Source organism: Nanorana parkeri, unplaced genomic scaffold (genome assembly GCF_000935625.1).
Source record: "Nanorana parkeri isolate BGI_ZX_2015 unplaced genomic scaffold, ASM93562v1 scaffold478, whole genome shotgun sequence".
Lineage (NCBI taxonomy): Eukaryota > Metazoa > Chordata > Amphibia > Anura > Dicroglossidae > Nanorana > Nanorana parkeri.
In genome coordinates this window covers 831,276-851,554 of record NW_017306746.1, presented here as the reverse complement: position 1 = coordinate 851,554, position 20,279 = coordinate 831,276, and the positions used below count along the sequence as shown (strand labels likewise).

General features: G+C 43.0%; 1 protein-coding gene across 1 annotated transcript in view; it reads left to right on the top strand.

Moving 5' to 3' along the window:
- Nucleotides 1-3,155: 3,155 nt before the first annotated feature.
- Nucleotides 3,156-20,279, top strand: part of ESYT1 (extended synaptotagmin 1) — an 86,231-nt gene continuing 69,107 nt past the window's right edge. Inside the window, exon 1 of the mRNA XM_018560794.1 lies at nucleotides 3,156-3,498. Within this exon, the coding sequence (XP_018416296.1) occupies nucleotides 3,214-3,498 (285 nt within the window). The 5' untranslated portion in view covers nucleotides 3,156-3,213. The remainder of the gene's footprint in view (nucleotides 3,499-20,279) is intronic.

Sequence of the window (20,279 nt, the reverse complement as noted above, 5' to 3'; positions counted from 1 at the left end):
AGGGGAAGGTTGTTTTGCTCTCAGGAGGGGGAAAGGCTGTGCGGCTCTCACGGGGATCAGAACCTCCCGGATCGCCTCTGTAGACGAGCCAGTCACAATCAGGCATCGGCGGTGACCTCTAAACAGGCAGATTAGACGGCCGCTTCCTCCTCGCTAGGACCCCGGGAGGCCCCCGCGAGTGGCTGTCTAATCTGCCTGTTTAGAGGCCGCTGCCTGATTGTGACTGGCCCGGATCGCATACTGAGGCGATCCGGGTCGGTCGGATATATTTCTATTGGTGGTCCCTGAACCTGGGCTCGCATGTCAGCAGAGAGGACCCCGCGTGCCCTCCCTGGCACGCGTGCCATAGGTTCGCCACCACTGGTCTAGGCATTTAAACAGGAAGGGTCACTCAGCTGAATTTATTAGCTTCGTGTTTAGTAAAGCCAAGGCCCTTTTTTCTTCACCACTGGTACCTAGGTAGTCAGATTAATTTGTAGAAAGAAATTTGGCAAGATGAATACCCTATAGGATTTAACTTTAATCTTCAAAGGATTTTTCATTTCTGTCTGGCCACATTTGTGATTCATACATACCTTCTAGCCCAAGAAGGAATGTGACACCACTTTCTCTGTTACAGTTAAGGAATACAGTGGTGTCACCTTCACACTCAGTCAAAGTTTTTTGAGCACCAGTCTAAAGAATCTGAGGTGTTCTGGGGTGATTGGGAGTCTGGAGTATAATTTGGAAGGGTGGCAGTAGATTATTATAAAAGCTGCCTGTGAAATGTGCTATCTCCTGAAGGAAATGGCTACCTCGAAGGAGAGCAGAGGTAGCCATGTAAGCCAAAAGGGTTTGCAGCAAGACTTCAGATAATATTGTGAGGTATTCTGTTATGTTTGGTGGGTGATGCTTAAGGCCTGGTTCACACCTGTACGTTTTGTAGCGCGTTCAACGCTCTACGAACGCTCAAACATGAAAATCCCATTGTTTTCTATGGGTATGGTTCACACCTTGCCGTATTTCAGCCCGTCTGAACGCGCTACAAAACGGCCTACGCCTGAAAAGGTACATGAGCTTCTTTGAGGCGTTTTTGTCATTTTGTCCATTGGGATACAGCCAAGTAGCCCTCGGAAACGCGCGTTACGAGACGCGTGGCAAACGCGCATATTCGATACGCCTAGGTGTGAACAGAGCCTAATTTGGAAAGGTGGGCAGCAGTTGTACAGTGAAAAGCTGGCAATGAAAGGGTTACTAGAATGCGACCACTTATAATATATGAGGCTCTGTTAGTATTCAAGGGGCTATAAAATGGCAAAAGGAGATACCAATATTAAAAGGGGTATTTAAAAGTTGCTAGTAATACAGGGATTAACAGAAGGGGCAGTTGGCATCAGTGTAAGAGAGATTTGCGGGGGTTAAAAAAATGAGTCCCTGCAAATACTGAGGGGCACTAGGAGATTACTAGTAATGCATTGGTTAATAAAATGGAGATGTCAGTAATCAATAGAAGTGGGTTGTTAGGCTACCAATGAAGGGTTAATGAAACAAAGGGGTTTCTAGTAATGAATGGGTTACTAGACGGTGCTGCTAGTAATGAAAGGGTTAATAGAAGGGGTTTCTAGTAATGAAAGGGTTAATAGAAGGGTTTTAAAATTAATTAATTAATGAGTTAGTAGAAGGTGCTTCTTGTACTGAATGGGTTAATAGAAGGGTTTTCTAGTAATAATGAGTTACTAGAAGGTGCTTCTTGTAATGAAAGGGTTAATATAAGGGGTTTCTGGTAATGAATGGGTTATTAGAAGGTGCTGCTAGTTATTAAAGGGTTAATAGAAGGTGAGTTCTAGTAATTAATGAGTTACAAGAAGGTGCTGCTAGTAAATTAAAGGGTTAATATAAGGGGTTTCTGGTAATTAATGGGTTATTAGAAGGTGCTGCTAGTTATTAAAGGGTTAATAGAAGGGGGTTCTAGTAATTAAAGGGTTACTAGAAGGTGCTACTAGTAATGAAAGGGTTAATAGAAGGGGGTTCTAGTAATTAATGGGTTACTGGAAGGTGCTACTAGTAATGAAAGGGATAATAGAAGGGGGATTCTAGTAATTAATGGGTTACTAGAAGGTGCTGCTAGTAATGAAAGGGTTAATAGAAGGGGGGTTCTAGTAATTAATGGGTTACTAGAAGATGCTGCTAGTAATAAAAGGGTTAATAGAAGGGGGGTTCTAGTAAATAATAGGTTAGGGGAAGGTGTTACTAGTAATGAAAGGATTAATAGAGGGGGGGTTCTAGTAATTAATGGGTTACTAGAAGGTGCTGCTAGTAATGAAAGGGTTAATAGAAGGGGGGCTCCTCTAGTAATGAAAGGGTAAACGGAAGGTGGCTCGCGATAAAACGGGTTACTAGACGAAGGGATAGAGAAAAGGAAGACAGGGACAGGGGTTAATAGACAGGGGCGTGGCAGTGCAGTCCTCTGGGCGCGGTTATAGGGTACTAGAGGAGGAGACCAGGAGGTTGCGGAGGAGGGTGCGCATGCTTAGTATGGGAGGGGGCGGAGCCAATGGTCAGGGGGCGTAAACTCCCTCGGGGGATGCCAGCGATACCATTTTTCATTTACCATTTGGCAGTCCTGGTTATCGGGGTCGTACCGGTAAGTGGGGAGGAGGGGTGGAGGTCAGCGGTCTCTTTCGGTATCGCTCACTAAAGACGGCGCGGAGTTGGGGTGCTGGCGGCACTGTAAGAAGGAAAAGGGGTTACAGTTATCTGGGATGCTGGGCACCATCTGAGGATCCGCCCTGCGGCACTTAGACATCGTAGGGGGTAGATCGTGCCGTCTGCACTATATGACTATCCGTGTATGTGAAGAGTGGTGTTGAGGGCACAGTGGTAGATGAGTGCCGGGCACCATACTGGGCGTGTGGGACACACTAACGGGGCGCATGTCTGGTCACATCAATGAATAGAGCTGTGTACGGCAGGCTGTGTTTGCAGAGTGATATAAACAACTCTGTCCTCTCTGTGTACATAGTACATGGGGAGCCATAACATGTTATATACAAAGTACCTGTATCAGATACACTGCGATAGCACAGCTGCTGTTTATGGTGCTGCATTGACACTGGGGTGGTGTATTCCTTCTGCAGCATCCCTTCCTCATTTCCCTTCTTCTTCTTTTCCAGGCATTGATACTAAATGACTTTCCACCCATTGACAACTGTGTGATCAGGAACATAGCTCATCATGGCAGATGCAGAGCCCCCACCTCCAGCTGTCTCTGGGTCAGAACTGGTGTCCACTTTATGGACGCTGGGTCGGACCCTTCTGTTCTTGCTGCCTGTCTACCTGTGCGGCTACCTGGGTCTCAGTGTGGTGTTTGTCATACTGGGGCTCGCTGTATATTTGGGCTGGAAGGGTACCAGGCAAGGCAAGTGGACTCGGCTACAATCAGCAATTGACACTTTGCAGAATGAAGAAGCAGTCACCGCCAGCACCATATTTATGACCAAGAAAGAGCTTCCATCCTGGGTAAGTGCCTTCACATCGCTGTGCTTGCATGTATTATGGTTGGGGTTAGGCTACTCCATCGCCCCTACAGCTCAACATTCATGTTACAATCTGATTGTGTGATCTTCTTGACAAGTATGTAGTGTCTGATTGGACACAAATTGATTGGATAGTTTAGGTAGGTTCTCGTTTTAAATAGTTTTGGTAGATCTCAAATTTGTACAGAGATTGTAATGTGTGTGGTAAGCCTATGGATTAGTGATGTGGGTGAAACTTGGTGCAAACTGAGTTTGCCCAAGCCTGTGCATATATTTTTCTGTCCGTCACCCCCAACTGGGAATGCTCTGGATGCAACTCATTGAGTCGGGAGGGGGCGTGTCAGTGACAGGTTTGCGCACTCTTGGGCAAACTTGGTTCACGCCAACCCCCTGCACATCATTGCTAAGGATGATGTCAATGGGTACCATTGGGTGCCTTTTCTCTTTTTTTAAAAATATTCTATACTTTATTAAAAAAAAAACACAAAACATTCACTTACAAAATATTCACCACGAGCTGTCAAGAGAACACGTGTCTAGCTTTCAAAAAGTATCTCGGCAAAGCTCCCGTTGCGGTTATTAGAAATAAATCCTTTACTGGAAGGAGTGGCAGCATTGTTTTGCATTGGTAGAACTGCTGACCTACATTTTTTAAAAAATTCTTATTTTGACCTTTGTTGGCACAAATGATACAAGTCAATGAGACTGCTGTCAAGTATGCAAGTACAGAGCTTTTCTGTGGTATCAGAAAAGCTTTAAAAACGATGTTAATGCGGTACTAAACTTATTCAATCCATGTGGGCATTGATGAGCTTTAATTGTGGCGTGCAGCGTGTGTGGAGCCGTGAACAGGGCCAACTAACCAGAAGCCGATTAATCGATTATTGAAAAAGTTGACAACTTTTTCAATAATCGATTATGTCGATTAGTTGTTGCAGCCCTAAAGCTGGCCATACACTTTACAATTCTCTGTGGTCAGATGGAAAAGGTGCAACAGATTCCTCCATCTACCCTTATCTGTGTGGATGGAGTAATCTCCACCTGGGCCAATCTGTTGCACTTTTTCCATCTGACCACAGAAAATCTGCAGATGAATTGTAAGGTGTATGGGCAACTTAAAAAGGTTTATTTATTTTAAGGGACCTCTGCCATCCTGAAAAAAATGAAGCTGGCCATACAGTGTGAGATTCCTCTTGTCCAGCCTTCCCTGTCCATTCCCACATTCACGTTAACAGCATAGATAGTGGAATCCCCCACCAGGTTATTGTATTCTGACAACGGCATCCCCCTGATGTCAGAATACCAGAACAGTGGCTGCAGTCACTGTCCAGCCGAGAATGTTTGGACCGGTTCCTTTGGACAAAAGTCAACTTTTGTCAAATGGAGGGGTGCCAACTGGGACACATACTGGTCTAATTTTGGCTGAGTCGGTAGTCTCGGCTGAAATTCAACCAGTGTATGGCCAGCTTTACACTGAAATATACTACTGCTTGTACAAACGGATGCAGAAAATTCATGCAGAAGCCTATCCACCGCTAAAATGCTTGCGGCAGTGGGTAACTCAGTGGTAGTCAGTGGGCCTTCAGTGTCTGGCAGAAAAAAGAAAGTAAATATTGGCATTTATACAATAATGTAGCTCAAAATACCATTTTTGCCCCTGAGGTCAAGGGTCGTGTAGTGGCTGACTTTTTCAGCCTGTATGCTGAATCTCCAGCCAATTGCAAACATACTGAGGGGAATTTATCAAAACTGGAGCAGCTGCTCATGGCAACCAATCAGCTTCTCTCATTTTCAAATCTTAACTCAACAAGCTGAAGAGAGAAGCTGATTGGTTGCCGTGGGCAACTGCTCCAGATTTTGATAAATGTCCCTCACTGTATGTCCCTTTTACTAACAATTACTGTAAAAATGTGTCTCTATTAAACCGTATTCCCAGTCAATGTCCTAACGGAAATCTATGCTGAGGGGAAACGCGTATACAACTATTGCTGCCGTTCTTCTGAACATGCTGGTTGCCTGGCTGTTTCCAGCATCTAGATTTACTGACCTGGAACAAATATGCAGCCGGATGGGTTAGAGTGTTGTTGAAACTTGTACTCTACATACATACTTTTAGATCAGTATTGCAGTAATTATTGAAGCCATTGGATCAGCATGACTAACAGCTAGCACGTTCTGGAGAACAGGTCAGCAGCTGCTATGCGTCTTCAGGGCACATTTGCTTTAGGCCGTATTGACATTGTTCAGTGTTACTGCATGCTCGTTAACGTGTGTGTTGCTGTAAGGGAGCCCTTTCATTTTCAATGGACTGTCATTGCACTGTAATGAGCATATTTTACACACGGGCACCTTTTTGTGTTGCTGAACATTGCAGTAATGCACTGTAAAATGCATGTTTTTGCATGTGTTCCTGCAATGTAGCAGTGAATTGGATCCAACTTGTAGGTCTGATGTATTAGCGGGGTGCTACTTTGCTTAGGAAATTTCATTTCTCATTTTCAGTGTCCATGTGACAGTTCATAAGCAGAAAAATGTCTGAGACAACATTTTGTATGTTTTTCCATGTATGTATAGATTTCTATGTAACAATGTATCTCTTTGTGTACATATTTCAGTATGTTCTGCATACTGGGCTTTTATCCAAAACATTGTTTACATTGAACTACACCATTGGTGGGGTATATATTACATTGGTGGGGTACATATTTCTTTATTACTATACAGGATTTGTATAGCTCCAACAGTTTGCAAAGCGCTTTACAATATACGGAAGACATTTATGTAACAATGTACATGTGAGGGAGGTGTGGGGGGAGCAGAACACGCACTGAAATCAAGAGTGTTTTTTTTTTATTTTATTTTTTTAGGACCCTTGGCCGAGTGGTTATTTATTTAAGGGATACACAGCGATAGTGTACGGTAGGGATAGAGTCCAGGCAAAGCAAAGGTTTAACTGTAGCAAGGGTAGAATCAAGGGTAACAGGGCAGGAATCCGGGCACAGCAAAGGGTTAACGGCAGCAAGGAACCGCACAAGTTAAATCCAGGGGTTACCGGACAGCAATCTTAGGGAAGCAGTTCACAGGATGGTAATTATGAGTACAGCAAGGGATGGAAGACAAAGATTAAGCAACTCGCACTATAGGTGTCCAACAGTCCTGGGCAGCTGGTTGGATTGGCTTGGCGGAGGGGGATCCAGGCAGGGTGATCTGCAGAGTCCTTCCAGAGGGTAAACGCTTGGTCCTGGGAGGGATGAAGGTCCGGGGTGACCTGGCAACGGTGTCGGGTACACCAGGTAGCAAAAGGGTCCACAGCGAGGGAACACAAGGGCGTCTCGGTGTCCGTAAATCAGTTCACAGCAAGTAAGGAACTACAAGTCCCTGCAGTCCCCAATTACAGAATACACACATCCAGAACTAGATGTCCCAAGAGTTCTCATCTTCTATTCTCCTTCCAGGGAGACCCTCCAGCCGCATGCCTCTCCGTGTCTATCACTGGATTAAAAACTCAGAATACTCCGATTCTCTTTTCTCAGCACAAGGCTGTAAATATATATTGTACCTGGAGTTCAGTAATCGGAGATCTGAGCCCAGGTGGCTGTTGCCGAGGTGTCTGACTTTGTCCTGGTACAGGATACAAAACATCCCGATCTTCCTGCTGAGAGGCCTCATCTCTAGACCCCCTGTGTCACCACAGGCCTCCATTGATCAGTTATGTAGATCAGCTGACTGATTAACATGAGGCCTCTGGGTTAGTTTTGAACAAAAGTTCTTAGAGATTAATTTCCAAACAGATCTAATATTTTAAAGCTATTTTTTTAAAATCTATGTTACAGTACACCATTGGTGGGGTATATATTTATTTATGTAAGAATGTATATACTGTATATTCAGCATATACACTGCAACAAAGATATACAAAACACACATGCGGTAGAACAGTGGCGTTCAGACACTTTTATAATGTGCCTTATGGTTCCTGTCATTCAATATACAGCAACATCTAATCCTGGCACTGCAAATCCTAACCCCCCCCAAGATGTAATGCATTGCTTTTATGTGAATGACAGTCCCTCTTAGCTGGATGCCCTCCTGATCCCTAAATGGGCCTTAAATGGGTATATACGTGTCTGAAGAATAGTTGTTGCCTATACCGTAGCATTCTGACTTCCTATTTGTGTTTCCATTATGGCAGCCAGAAAGATTCTATTTGAGTTGCTATGGGCAACAAGATGTATTCTCCCTTCAGACACTTTTATGCATTATTGATGATAATTCTAGTATAAAAGGTACACTGTAATCAGCTGAGTCATGTGTATTCAGTGGGAATATTTTGGGAAATCCTAAGTGCTGGTGAAGTTCTCTTGTGCGTTGACCTTTTCCATTTGTTTCATGGACATTTATGGACTTGTCTTTCTGCTGGCATTAATTCAGGTTTTTTTCCCCTGTGTTGTGTCGCATTCCTGTCTTGTCTGGAGAGCTGAGAGAAAGCAAACTGAACTGCCTCCACATCTTTCTGGCCGTCCTTCTCTGTCCCGGATATTTTCTGGCATCTGGTGTTTCAGCTCTCACTCTTTTACTGAGTGAGGGTACAGTAACAATAGGTTACTGTTACAGTAAAAAAATGTTGTTTGGTGTCCAATTTATCTTATGTGCATGAAAATTTAAACAAATCAGCATCTTCATGTAAGAGTAGTTTTTGGTTCTGGAAATTGAAGTGCTAGCGTGTCCAGAGAGCCCCCAAAACCAGCGGAACATGTTATATGCAAATGTCAACTCAGCATGACACTAAGGCCTAAGGGTTTTTTGGTTTTCCCTAATGTTGCTGTAAAGACTTGCCTTATGTTCTGCTTCTTGAAGTGTACATGGTCCCTTCAGTGCTGGTGCCGCAGTCCTATTCTTTTAGTGTTTTCGTTCTTGCAGGGACCCACGGAGACACCACTGCGTGCACGCTCCAGGCGTGCGTCCTGCCCCCTCCTGTAACTTCACCGCGCATGCGCCTCTGCCCCCTATACACATACTGCCTAAAAGTTTGGGAAAGCTGAACTCTGCAGCCGGGACTGAACGACAGAGAGGAGGAGAGTATTGTGATTGCCTGCCCACACTACTGCATTCACATATATCGGGGCAGGCTTCACTGCTTACTAGCACTGATTTAGCTTTAAAAATACTAAGAGTTTAGCACCACTTTAAGAGAAACCTGCCATGGGACAAACATGTAGGCTGCTGTTGCCGGCCTCTCTTGTTGAAGATGCTAGGTGCCTGGCTGTTATGCTAATTTTTTTTAACGTTATTTCTGCGACTCATTGACCTGAATCAGTTGTATAGATAAGGACCTCGGACATTCCTGATCTGAATACTTGTTCCAGGGCAGTGACTTGGAATGTACTGAAGTCAAAGGATCGGCACAACAGTCAGACAGCTAGTATTGTCAGTAGGCCAGCAAGTTTGGAGTTTAGGTGATACCCATTATTGGCTAAATTATGTTCTTAAAGATGCAAGCTTTTAGGATTCCTTCGATCCCTCTGTCAGGCTTTGTATGTAATAAAATGTATTTATTTATTACAGTTATTTATATAGCACTGACAATTTATGCAGCTCTTTACATGCACATTCACAATTGCAAAAAGTAGAAAGCAGGGTTTTTGGGAAGGTATACAAACACTGCTTGGATACATCTATGTAAAAATATAAAGTTTATTACATAATAAATGGTATAAAATCATGAGTATAACCATTCTCATATAATACATCCCCATAATGCAACGAAACATTTAATACCACATCTAAGTGCGATTGAAAAGTGTTGTATCCAGACCCAACGCGTTTCGCATGTTGCTTCGTCGGGATCATGGATTAATCTAGCAATAAAAGTTGTACATAAAATTAATTCTAGGCAATATAACATATCCTAAAGAACTTTGTGTATGATATGGGAGAACATTGCAGTCAAAGCAAGCAGAGAGGAAGCCCCACCACCAGTAATCACCCGGCACTTACCACCCTAGTGTGGCAACTGATGAGAGATGGAGATTCCTAGGCCGAGCGGAGACGGGGATAGTGACCACTGACCCAGCTACTCCGTCCAGATGTTGCCTGGGGGACCCGGGGCCAAAAATGGGGTGGGGAGGCGCGTCCAGGACCAGATAGGGGGGAGAGACCCGCCTTTAGTCTGTCAGAGCTATCCAGATGATATGCTTGAGCCACTTAATACCCAATATCCGTAGCTGTGCGTATTCCAAACCTGTTTGGTGGACCAAAAAATTAAATCTAGTAGTCTGAAAATTCAGCTATAGCAGCCTATGTAGTTAATGTCATTAGTGCTACCTACCCTATTTAAAGTGTGGCAATGTTCTCAAACCACCATGACTGTGTGACCAATTTATTTGATCATATGCTGATCTGCAGACACTTTTGTCAATCCAAAGTTCTCCAAACACGTTACAATTTGATTGTATAATTTCCTTTAAATCTATCAAAAACTATGTAGTGCCTGATTATATACAAATTGACTAGATAGTTTAGTTAGGTCCTCATATTGTATCCTTTTGGAAAATCTAAGTTGATAGCACAAAGATTGCATAGTTGTATGGTAAACATAAAGGGCACCCACTTTACCCTATTATATGCAGGGGGCTTTTGTAAACATCAGCATACAAGTCTGAATTATTACACCAGATAGTTCATACCGGTAGGTAGGGATGAGGTCAGATTTCAAATGAACCCGGGTCCGAACCTGAGCTTCTCCAACTGGGAAGGGTCATGGGGCATTCCACTCGCTCACCTACACATAAACCAAGGGCCTGGATGCGTGCGCTGATGTCCTTGACCTTACATGGCCATATTAGGTCAATGCCATTGACCAAATGTGGCCATATAAGGTTATTGACATCTCAGCATTATGCTCCTTTGCTTATATGCAGGGAATTCCCAGGCTGCAGCAGAAGGAGCGTCCTTCTGGATTTGGAGGCGCTCAGGTTCAGACTGGGGCATGTTTGTTCATTATTTCACCTTTTACATGAGAAACCTGGTTGATTGATTTTTTTTTTTTGTTTTGTTTTGCCAAGGCAGGTCCACTTTAGATCATTTCACATAGAGATCACCTGTACGGAACAACTCCATTTAACAGCATTAAGGGTTCCTTCATTCTACATCATTTTATGACCACCAACATCTCTTTTCCATCTCGCTTCTTGGCAGGTGAAAACTAGAATTACCCTTACCCATTCATCTGTACCTTTTCGATTTGGTCTTGTATTCGTATGTGCTCCTGATTTTCCTAATGTATAAAATGAGGTGAACTAAGATGTGTAAATCAAACATCCAGTTAAATGAAGGAGAAGTTTTATTCTTTTCATATCCCCCTGCCCATATTTGAAGAGCATACTAGTCTACTTCACTTCATACTAGTAACTTGGGCCCTTGGTCATGCAGGTGTAGTGTTCAAAAGCACCTACTACAGAGGCATTTCTTCTTCATGGTTGTGCATTTGTTAGTAGTCTTGTAGCCAGTACTCCTAAAATATTAGAGCTGGCACCTAATTTTGTTTTTAAATGGTATGACTTCACAAGATTGTGACTTGGCATCTGATCCCGGTCAGATGGTACTTAGAATTTACAGTCATGCACAAAAATCAGAGCATGTTTGGGCTAAAAAAAGGTTGCTCCACCTCTCTAAGAAATGTAATGTGAAATGATCAGTTGTGTGTCATTTACTGCCTATTATTATGTTCTCTTGTACCCTTGAAGATTTCTGAAGCATTACATTGTATATCTAGTTTTCTAGCCAAATTGGCAGAACTTCTATTTTATATTTGTTACATGTTCCCATACACATCACATAGAATATTTAAACATTGCTGCTTCTCTTTTAATGAATGCTCTTTTCTGAAAACCTCAGGACTAAAAAATCCTGCTTGGTTCTTGCTTGCTATGCAATGTTTCAGGGGGCAGGGATGTTGTGTATGCCAAAATGAACCCTGTCTGTGTTGGCAGATTTTCTTATCCGTTGTTAACTAGATTTGCAGGACTGTCTCCCCAAAGAAAATATTTAACATCTTAAGACAATGGACCAAATTCAGTTGAAGGAAAGAAAAATTGTTCTTGTTGTCCATGGCATCGAATCAGATTCCAGGTGTTATTTTTCAAGAGAAACTTAGAAAATAAAAGCTAAGTGTTGATTGTTTGTTATGGACAACAAGAACAGTTTTTCCTTGTTCTAGTCTTTGGGAATTTGGCCCGTTGCATGTTTATGCCTTTCCCTCCAGTCTGTCCCTTATCTTCAGATTGGCATATTTTCAAAGGAGTAGAGGCTACTTATTGAGACCTATATATATATACTCTTGCTCTAAAGAAGCGGCTAAAAGGTAAGGAATATTTTTGTAAAAATGTATTTTTAGGTACGCTGTGTGAATGGGAACACTTACATATAGTGGGGGTTCTCAAATTTGACTACAAAGGTGAAAATATACCTTAATCCATTAAAGCAGACACTTGCCCCCTTTCGCTTAAAATCACTTCAGCATTCAGCTGTGCATGCTAATATGAAATCATCTTACATGAATTAAACATTTTATCTTACTAACAATTAGTTTTTCCACTTCACACTTGAGTGAGGCACTGGTGATGTTACAATTTCCTTTAAATCTATCAAAAACTATGTAGTGCCTGTTGTATCCCTGGCCTCATAAAAGTATCCCGGGAAGGTTTTATCCCCAGCGCCTTCCTGGGAAATCTCATCTGCAAAATCTTGTGATATATTTTGGGGGAATGCCACTCCCACTCCGTCACCTGTACTAGGAAACACACTCCTAGTTCCAGGAAGTAAAGGGAGATAGATTCATCTGCCCTTAGTGAAAATGAATGGGGAGGAAAAGAAAAATAAGGTGTGCAAAGAGTACAAAGCCTGCAATTATCTAGAAGTATCTCTTTGAAGGTTTCCATTACTAAACATTTTGAAAGATGCCTTTTGTTGTGCTTTTTAAGATAAGGGTGAAGTTCCTCTTTAAGAAATGTTTTGTTTACAGCAGAATGTTCATATCTGTAGTTATCTACAGATAACTATAGATTGCATTAGACTGCTTATGGCAAGACATTCTAGCTATTTTCAGGCCAGAATAAACAATTGTATGTTCATGGGTCCTTCCTGATACTACCTGCCTGAAGGATTTCATCCACCAGGTTAGAAAATCTGTCCTGGTCTCTGTTGACTCAGCATTACAGCCAGACAACTTGCATTTTCAGTAGGAGGTCCGCAATGGCAACCCCCATTCTCTAAGGTTATCTCTAAGGTTAACTTTAAAACATCTAAATGTAGCATTTTATTATACCTTCAGTTCCTAAATTACAACAAACTGTTTGATCAACTGTGTGTTGGTAACTGTAATAGGTACATTAAAGACCTACAGAGACCTAAAGCTGGTCTCTGGGCACCTAAACGCACAACAATCTGGGGCAGGTTGCATTGTATAGGAGATGTGTTGCAGTGCACATGTGCTGTAAAGGTGTGTTGGGGTGCCATTCACAATGATTAGCACCACAGCATACCAACACATGTAATATTATTGTATCTTGTGTGAAATGAGCCCTGCACACTTCCATGTGTCGTTGGTTTTTTCGGGGTTTTTTGCCGCAGGTCGGCCATCAATGCCTCCCTCATTCTCACCTATTTAAAGGAGAACTATATCCCTAAGGAGAACTATGGGGAAAAACACTGACCCCATAGTTCTCCTTTTAATAGTAGAGGGGCAGGCCCTTCACCTTTTGTACCTCACATTCCCTCAGGTATGTGCTGTTGCTGCAAATTAGGCCTAATTGGCCTAATCTGCTAATAATGAAGTCATATATTTCTGCCTTTCACACTCCACAAACACCTACAGCTAACAAACAGCAATGATCTCTTCACATTACATTGGCATGTACATAGATGTTATATAGGTGGGGGTGTGGTGTAATGAGAACAAGCAATAAAAGGAACACAGGTAGAAAACAACAACCTTTGGCTCCTGTCTGCAGATGGAGATGACGTATAATATGTAGTATGTGCCCTCGAACGCTAAGCACCATTACAGAAAGAATTCTGTCACAAACCAAAGGCATGCCGCATTTTCAATGCTTCTCTTTCTGTAGCCTATTTTGGGATGAAGTTACCCCATCGGCCCGTCCCCAGTGTTTGTTGTTTCATTTTCCATAGAAACACATTCTCCTCCCTCTCTAGTAATGCACTTGTCTGTAATATACAGTCAGCTTCATACTGCTGCACTCCTCTCTACATTCTGGCATAGGTTAGCAGCCTCAATTTGAAGGGGGTTTGCTTAGTTTCATATCAGAAATTGCTCATCTTGCAACCTTCCTGTAAGCTTTTTCTGTAGAATCCCTGCCACAGGAAATTGCTACTTGTGACCAAACACTAAAAATAAAACTACAAAGTATCGACTCCCTTTCTGCTCATTTATCTTTTCTACTTGAGCTAGTATGAACTAGATTCTCCAGACCAGAGGTGTAACTAGAGAAAGAGGCAACGTGCAGCTTGTTCTGCCACATTACATCCATCTGTATAATCCCATGCTCCTTTTTATATATTTCCCAGAACAGGGGCAGATCTGGTAAAAATATCATTGCAGAAATTGGAGGCGCTTCCTAGTCTCATAAACCGATCTTTAAAGAATAACTGTAGGCAAAAATGTTCTTAACCCCTTGCAGTGGGGCTACCCGTGTTGTGCTAGGGTTATGTGCTAATTTTTGTCTAGGTGCTAAAAAAAAATAATTGTACTTATCTGAACCGCAAAGATGGCGTGCTGTTACTTTGGAACCTAAAGCCTATCTCCCTTTGCTGCAGCGATGGTATGTCCTTTGGCATCCTCACGTCCTGTACACTGTGTGTAGAATGTGATGACTCAAGGATCCTTAGACAGCTCCAGCAGAGGGGGAGAGAGGCTCCAGTCTAACAGCAAGTCGGCTCAGAGCATCGGGTGAGTATAACATTGTCCAGAAAGGTGCTTCTTTATATTTTTGCACTTTTATATATTCAAGCACTTAAAGTCCTCATGTTTCAGCTGACTCCAACTCTCTCAACTCGGCTTCCCTGAACTTCCTGTCCAGTACAAGATCACAAGGGACAGAGCAGTCTCTAACAGCTGTCTATCTACTAGCTTGGAGAAGGGAGGAGCAGGGGGCAAGGATGTGGTTTGTTCTTCTGTACCTGTGTGTTTGTGGAGACTTGCATAGCTTACTAGTACACACACAAGGCTGACTCTATAGGACCCTTCAAGGGTAAGGAGCCACCCTAAAACAGGATTTCGGGACCAGTGCTCAGGGGGCCAGCTGATTGTGCAGGAAAATAAAACTTCAGCATCAAGGAGCAGCATTGTAAGTGATTTTTAAAGATCCTTTTGAAATGGCTTAAGAAACATTTTGACTTTAATATCACTTCAAGATCCAAGAGGTTTGTACAATGTAAAACAACTGTAACATCAACACAATAAGAAAAGTCAGGAATAAACAGGTATTTGAAATGCATACAATATAAGCAACCTACTAAGGGTACTTGTCTGGTAGACAACAATCAACAGATAAGGAGACATGAAGGAAACCTCCTTCAAACACAGGTAGTTAGAGCCTTTCAGATACCCACACGGTTATTCACTAAAGGGTGAAAGGTTTGGAGAAGTCAGGAGAAGTGAACAATCTAGGACAGCATAGCTGAACTGGAAAAATTCTCCACTTTAGCTCACTTTCCAGTTCAGCTATGTCGTCCTAGAGCAGGGGTGCCCACAATTTTTCGTCTGGAGATCTACTTTTGATGAGATCTACCAACGAAAAAAAACACCTGCATTCAGGGGTGGAAGGGGGCGTGGCGGTGCATTGAAGTCAATAGCACTGCAGCAAGGCACCGCAGGCAGGACCCTCGCCCACAGTGCGACCGCCTGCACCCGGAACCCAGGCACCTTAGTGCCTGCATTCCAGTCCAGTACGCATTGGACCGGAATGCAGGCACTAATGTGCCTGTGTTCTGGGTGCGGGCGATTACACTGTGGGTGGGGGCCATGGCTGCGGTGCCATTTACTTCAATAAAGCCCCACGCCCCTGAACGCAGGGAGTCGGCCGGCTTACATTCCAGTGTGTCCTAGAGGCCCCGGTGTCCTGTCCTCCGGTGGTGCTCGTGTGGCCGACGTTACACATGGGGAGAGGTATCCTGCCCCTTTACATCTGCAGCGTCTGACACATTCAGCTGGCAGCTGCACGAGCACCGTCAGAGTCCTCAATCTCTTTTTCTGCAGCCTCTGTTCTAAATGAATGGAAAGCACAGAGGCTTCCCATTCATTCAGAAAATATTTTACTATCATCCAGTTTCTGAATGAGGAGGAGCCTCTGTGCAGAGTGCTACTCCCCTTTGAGAAACTCATGAATGAATAGGAAGTGATGTAAATCGCTTCCTGTTCATTCATAACTGGGGACACGTAGTACTATGTGTCCCCAGTTATATACAAACACTGGAGTGATCAGCTGATCGCTCCAGTGTTTGTCCTGCACAGAGGATTGGTATATATCACTGATATGTACCGATCCTCTGCCGCTCGGCCACGCACACGGGGGCTCAGCTTCTCCTCTGCTCTCCCGGGTAGAGGCAGCGGGGGATCCGAGGAGAAGTGAAAGAAGCACTCCGGGTGCGGAGGACAGAGCTGCTGTCACAGAACTAAGATCGAGCAGTGAGGGTAGGGAGAGGCGTCTCTCTGTCTCTCCCTCTCTCCCCACCGCTCGGCCTTAGTTCTGTGACAGCGGCTCCGTCCTCTGCCACCCCCGCCGGCTGCAGTGGTTCCTTCATTTCTTCTCGGATGCCCGCTGCATACATCACTACGGGATCGCTACGCGATTGACTGGTAGATCGCGGTCCACCTTATGGGCACCCCTGTCCTAGAGTGTTCACTCTCTTGTCTTCTCCAAACTCATCACCCTTTTGTGAATAACCCTGCTGGTCTGATGCAGTACATGACAACCACATGTATCATGTCCCATGTTCTGTGTATACAAGATAATATGATCATCTCTTTATACAGTCCCATGTGGGATTTCTACGTATGTGAGCTTTATGGATTGGTCTTGAAGACCGAACAGAAGAAATAAAGATACAGACGGAAGCAGGGAAATGCGCTGGGGAATGTGCCGATGGGGGGCATTTTGCATGTGCATAAAAGCAAGGTGGGACTAAGAAAAAGGAACTACAGCTGTGATCTGTTGGAGGCTGGTGTGCCCATAAAATAAACAGATGTCCAAGGATCAAAAGTGAGAAAGGAGGCGGACCCACCCCTGCTCCTTCCCAGGAGGGGAAGGCACCAAGAACCTGTCTCAAGAGGCCAATTTTTTGTCTATGCCAGTGTTTTAGAAATACAATAGTGAATTGTTGCCTCAGTGGTCTCCGGGTGTAACCTCTCCCCCTTTAGGTTATAACCATTTGTAACAACATACAGAAGAATGGGTTTTTTTTGAGAGGTATACCACCAAAACATGATTTAATCAATATATAAAAAAATGTATTTATTGTACATAAATTCAATATAAAAACATGTATACATTTCATTGCGGTACAGTCTAAATCAATAACATCTTGTACATGATTAAAAACCAGTTGCATCCTAGCTCCAATTCATCTTGTTAGTCATACATATTTGATTGGGAAATCCATATATCCAGTTCCTACGCGTTTCGCATACTGCTTCCTCAGGGAAACATGGATCTATCTGATACAAACATTTTTAATCTTCAATAGGTTGGTCTAGGTAATGCAATACATAAACACATTCTAAGATTTCCACACCGGAAGAATTGTGCTCTTGGCGGCTCCGCCGGACAAAGGGACACCCATCACCATCATCCCCCCCACACCCAGTCACCTCTCACTTACCACCCAGTGGAATTCCTGGATGCGAACAGGATTCCCCAGATCGATCGTGGACAGGGATGAAAAAAATCCCAATGAAACCACTACGTCCAGGGGGTCACAAAGGGGACCCTGGGGCCTCAGGAGAGGACGATTCAGGATCGAACAGTTTTTGGAGGGTCGCCTGTACTGAAAAATTAGTTGCGCTATTAGGTTTATATGTGGGAAACCATGCATCTTGCCATGCATGTTTACATTCACATATGTGTGTGTGTGTATCCATACTTGTAGGTGCTATGTGGCTATATACCCCAAGATGACCTTTCATTCTCCTATCTCCCCTACTGGACCCATATACCTTCCCTGTAAACACATTTTTTCTTTAATGATGTCCCCATCCCTAGGAGAAAACCTCCTGATGAGAGTGAATATAAATGAAATTATATAAACCAAAAATGTATGTGAAAATATATATGAGAAAAAAGAAAAAAGATTGCAGTGATTAATTCTGTGTGAAGATTGGTAAATAGGGGAAGGGGTGTATACCCCTTCCAGTGTTCCCTCCATATACATTTGTATTCGGTACTGTAAGTGTACATTGTCAAAAAATGATCATAATAGTGAGTTCGGGTGAATGAATAGCCTGAGTGTGGGTGGAACATACTCCTATTACCCAGTGTTATATTCATTTACTCTAAATACTTGTTTTCCTATAGTGTGCCCGTTTTTAGTGTCCCCCATAGTTCTCTTTTTTATGCTTGTTTTTTATATATGTTTTCTCCCTGCACACACATTTAATACCTCACATGAGGCCAAACCACATTCATTAGCACAGTGTTTCTCAACTGTTTTTTTTTTTCACTCCCTGAACCCTTAAAAATTATGCAAAATGTAGGGGGCAGCCCACACAAAGCACAAAAAAAAGTTCCACCCTCTGCATCGAAGCCCTCTCTTCAAATTTAGGAGCCCTCCTTTACATCAGAGCCCCCTTCACATCAGAATTCTCCCTTTTACATCATAGTCCCTCTTTACATCAGTAGCCCTCTTTCACAATAGAAGCTTCCTCCTTTTACATCAGTGCCACCTTCTTTTCACATTATAACCCCCCTTTTATATTGGAATTCTCCCTTTTACGTCAGAGTCCCCCCTTCATATCAGAGTCCTACCATCAGAAAATGTTAGGGCACTCCTGAAACAGTCACAAGGCACCCTGGTGTGCCACATCACCCTGGTTGAGAAAGGCTGGTCTATGTTGTTATCGCGTGACAAACTTAAGAAATGCCAGCAACTCTGGACAACAGGACCAAGGTGTATTTACTGGAGCATTTGTATTGAATCATTTGTATTGAATCTGATAAAACAAAGTTTATTTGAAAGTTTCTGAATTGTTAAGATGTAATTTTAGAGCTAGACATAACAAGTGGGTGTATATATGACACTGTGTTTGGAATGTATGCTGTGCTTTCTGTTGGGAAAGCCTAGCACTGCCTCTATACTTCTACTTGAATTTTCCCTTATCTAACAGTATCTGTTTTTTCCCTGTTATTCTGCATGACATCAGTTCTAAAATGCCCAGACTTGGTATGTAAGATAAAGCGGATTTTCCTGTCTTTCAGCTCCCATATCACTCCCATACAACTTTTCAGCAACAGATGCCATAGCCTGTTTTCCTTGTGACTATGGAATTCTTATGACAGTTACCATTTGTGTAGCTTCAGTATTTTCCACTGAAATTTGTAAGAGTTAAATAACAGGTTGAGCAATTGCTACTAACCCTGTGTCCCTGACATGGTCAGTCATTATTGGGAAAGACCTAATCTCATGTTTAAAGCTAAAGTTCATTCTGCTGATATTTTGCCTTCTCTGGTTCCTCCTTTTGTCCCTCATCAACTTGCTAATTGCATTTATAAAACAAATCTTTTCCTATTACATACTGGGGTACGGGTACTCCTAGAATGAGATCCTAATAGGTTGGACTTGATGGACTAATGTCTTTATTCAACCTCAAATACTATGCAACTATGTAACTATGTAATTTTAGAGCCAGTAAAGTAATGACTAGGTTTCTGTGCTGCTCTATGCAACGCAAACGGATCAAGGCTGGCGGGAGAGGTTAGCAGGGTGCTCCAGATAGCTTTCTGAGGACACCTTGCTTCAGTATTCCTTTCAAGGGCCCGTGGCCCTGATGCTTGAAGTGGGCTGGCTCTTGGGAGGAGTTATGAAAATATCAGCATGCCTTGATCGGTGGGCCTTCATTGAAAGGAATGTGTGTTCCAAGGCAGGCTGCATTTGCATGGTCACCATACTACTTAATCCCCATATGTGATGCTGAGCCTCCAAATTTGAGAGAACTCCAATGAAAACGTGGGGTGGTCTAAGAACAGTAAGACTGGAGAGGAAAGGGGCTAGATGTTGTTAGACATCCTCCATCCAGCAATGAGGCTTGCTCTATCTGATTTGCTACAGCTTCTAGAAGGGCACAGTGTGCAGTGAAATCCGAATAAGTGGATTTCAATACAGCAATCTGTACAACAGTGTGAGACTTTAGTTTTAATTTCACACTTCTAGATGTCACTGTTACCATTTCCCTTGATGCATGATGGTGAAGGAACAGGCTTTATTTCTGTCAATCATTTACTTTTTTAGAATAAAACTCCATTTAAGTACTGTTTGTATAGTACTTAGCTACCATGCATGGACACTGTCTCTGCTCTCGCGTGAACTGTGCTGTTGTTGCCACAATATAGTTGGTGGGTTGGTATGGACATATAGAGACTGATTTACTATAGGAGTTGAGAATGTTGACACAATACATTTGTGTGAATATTTACTTCAAATACCCAGTTATGTGAAAGGCAAATTCACATAATTGGATCTGCACATCAATGGCCA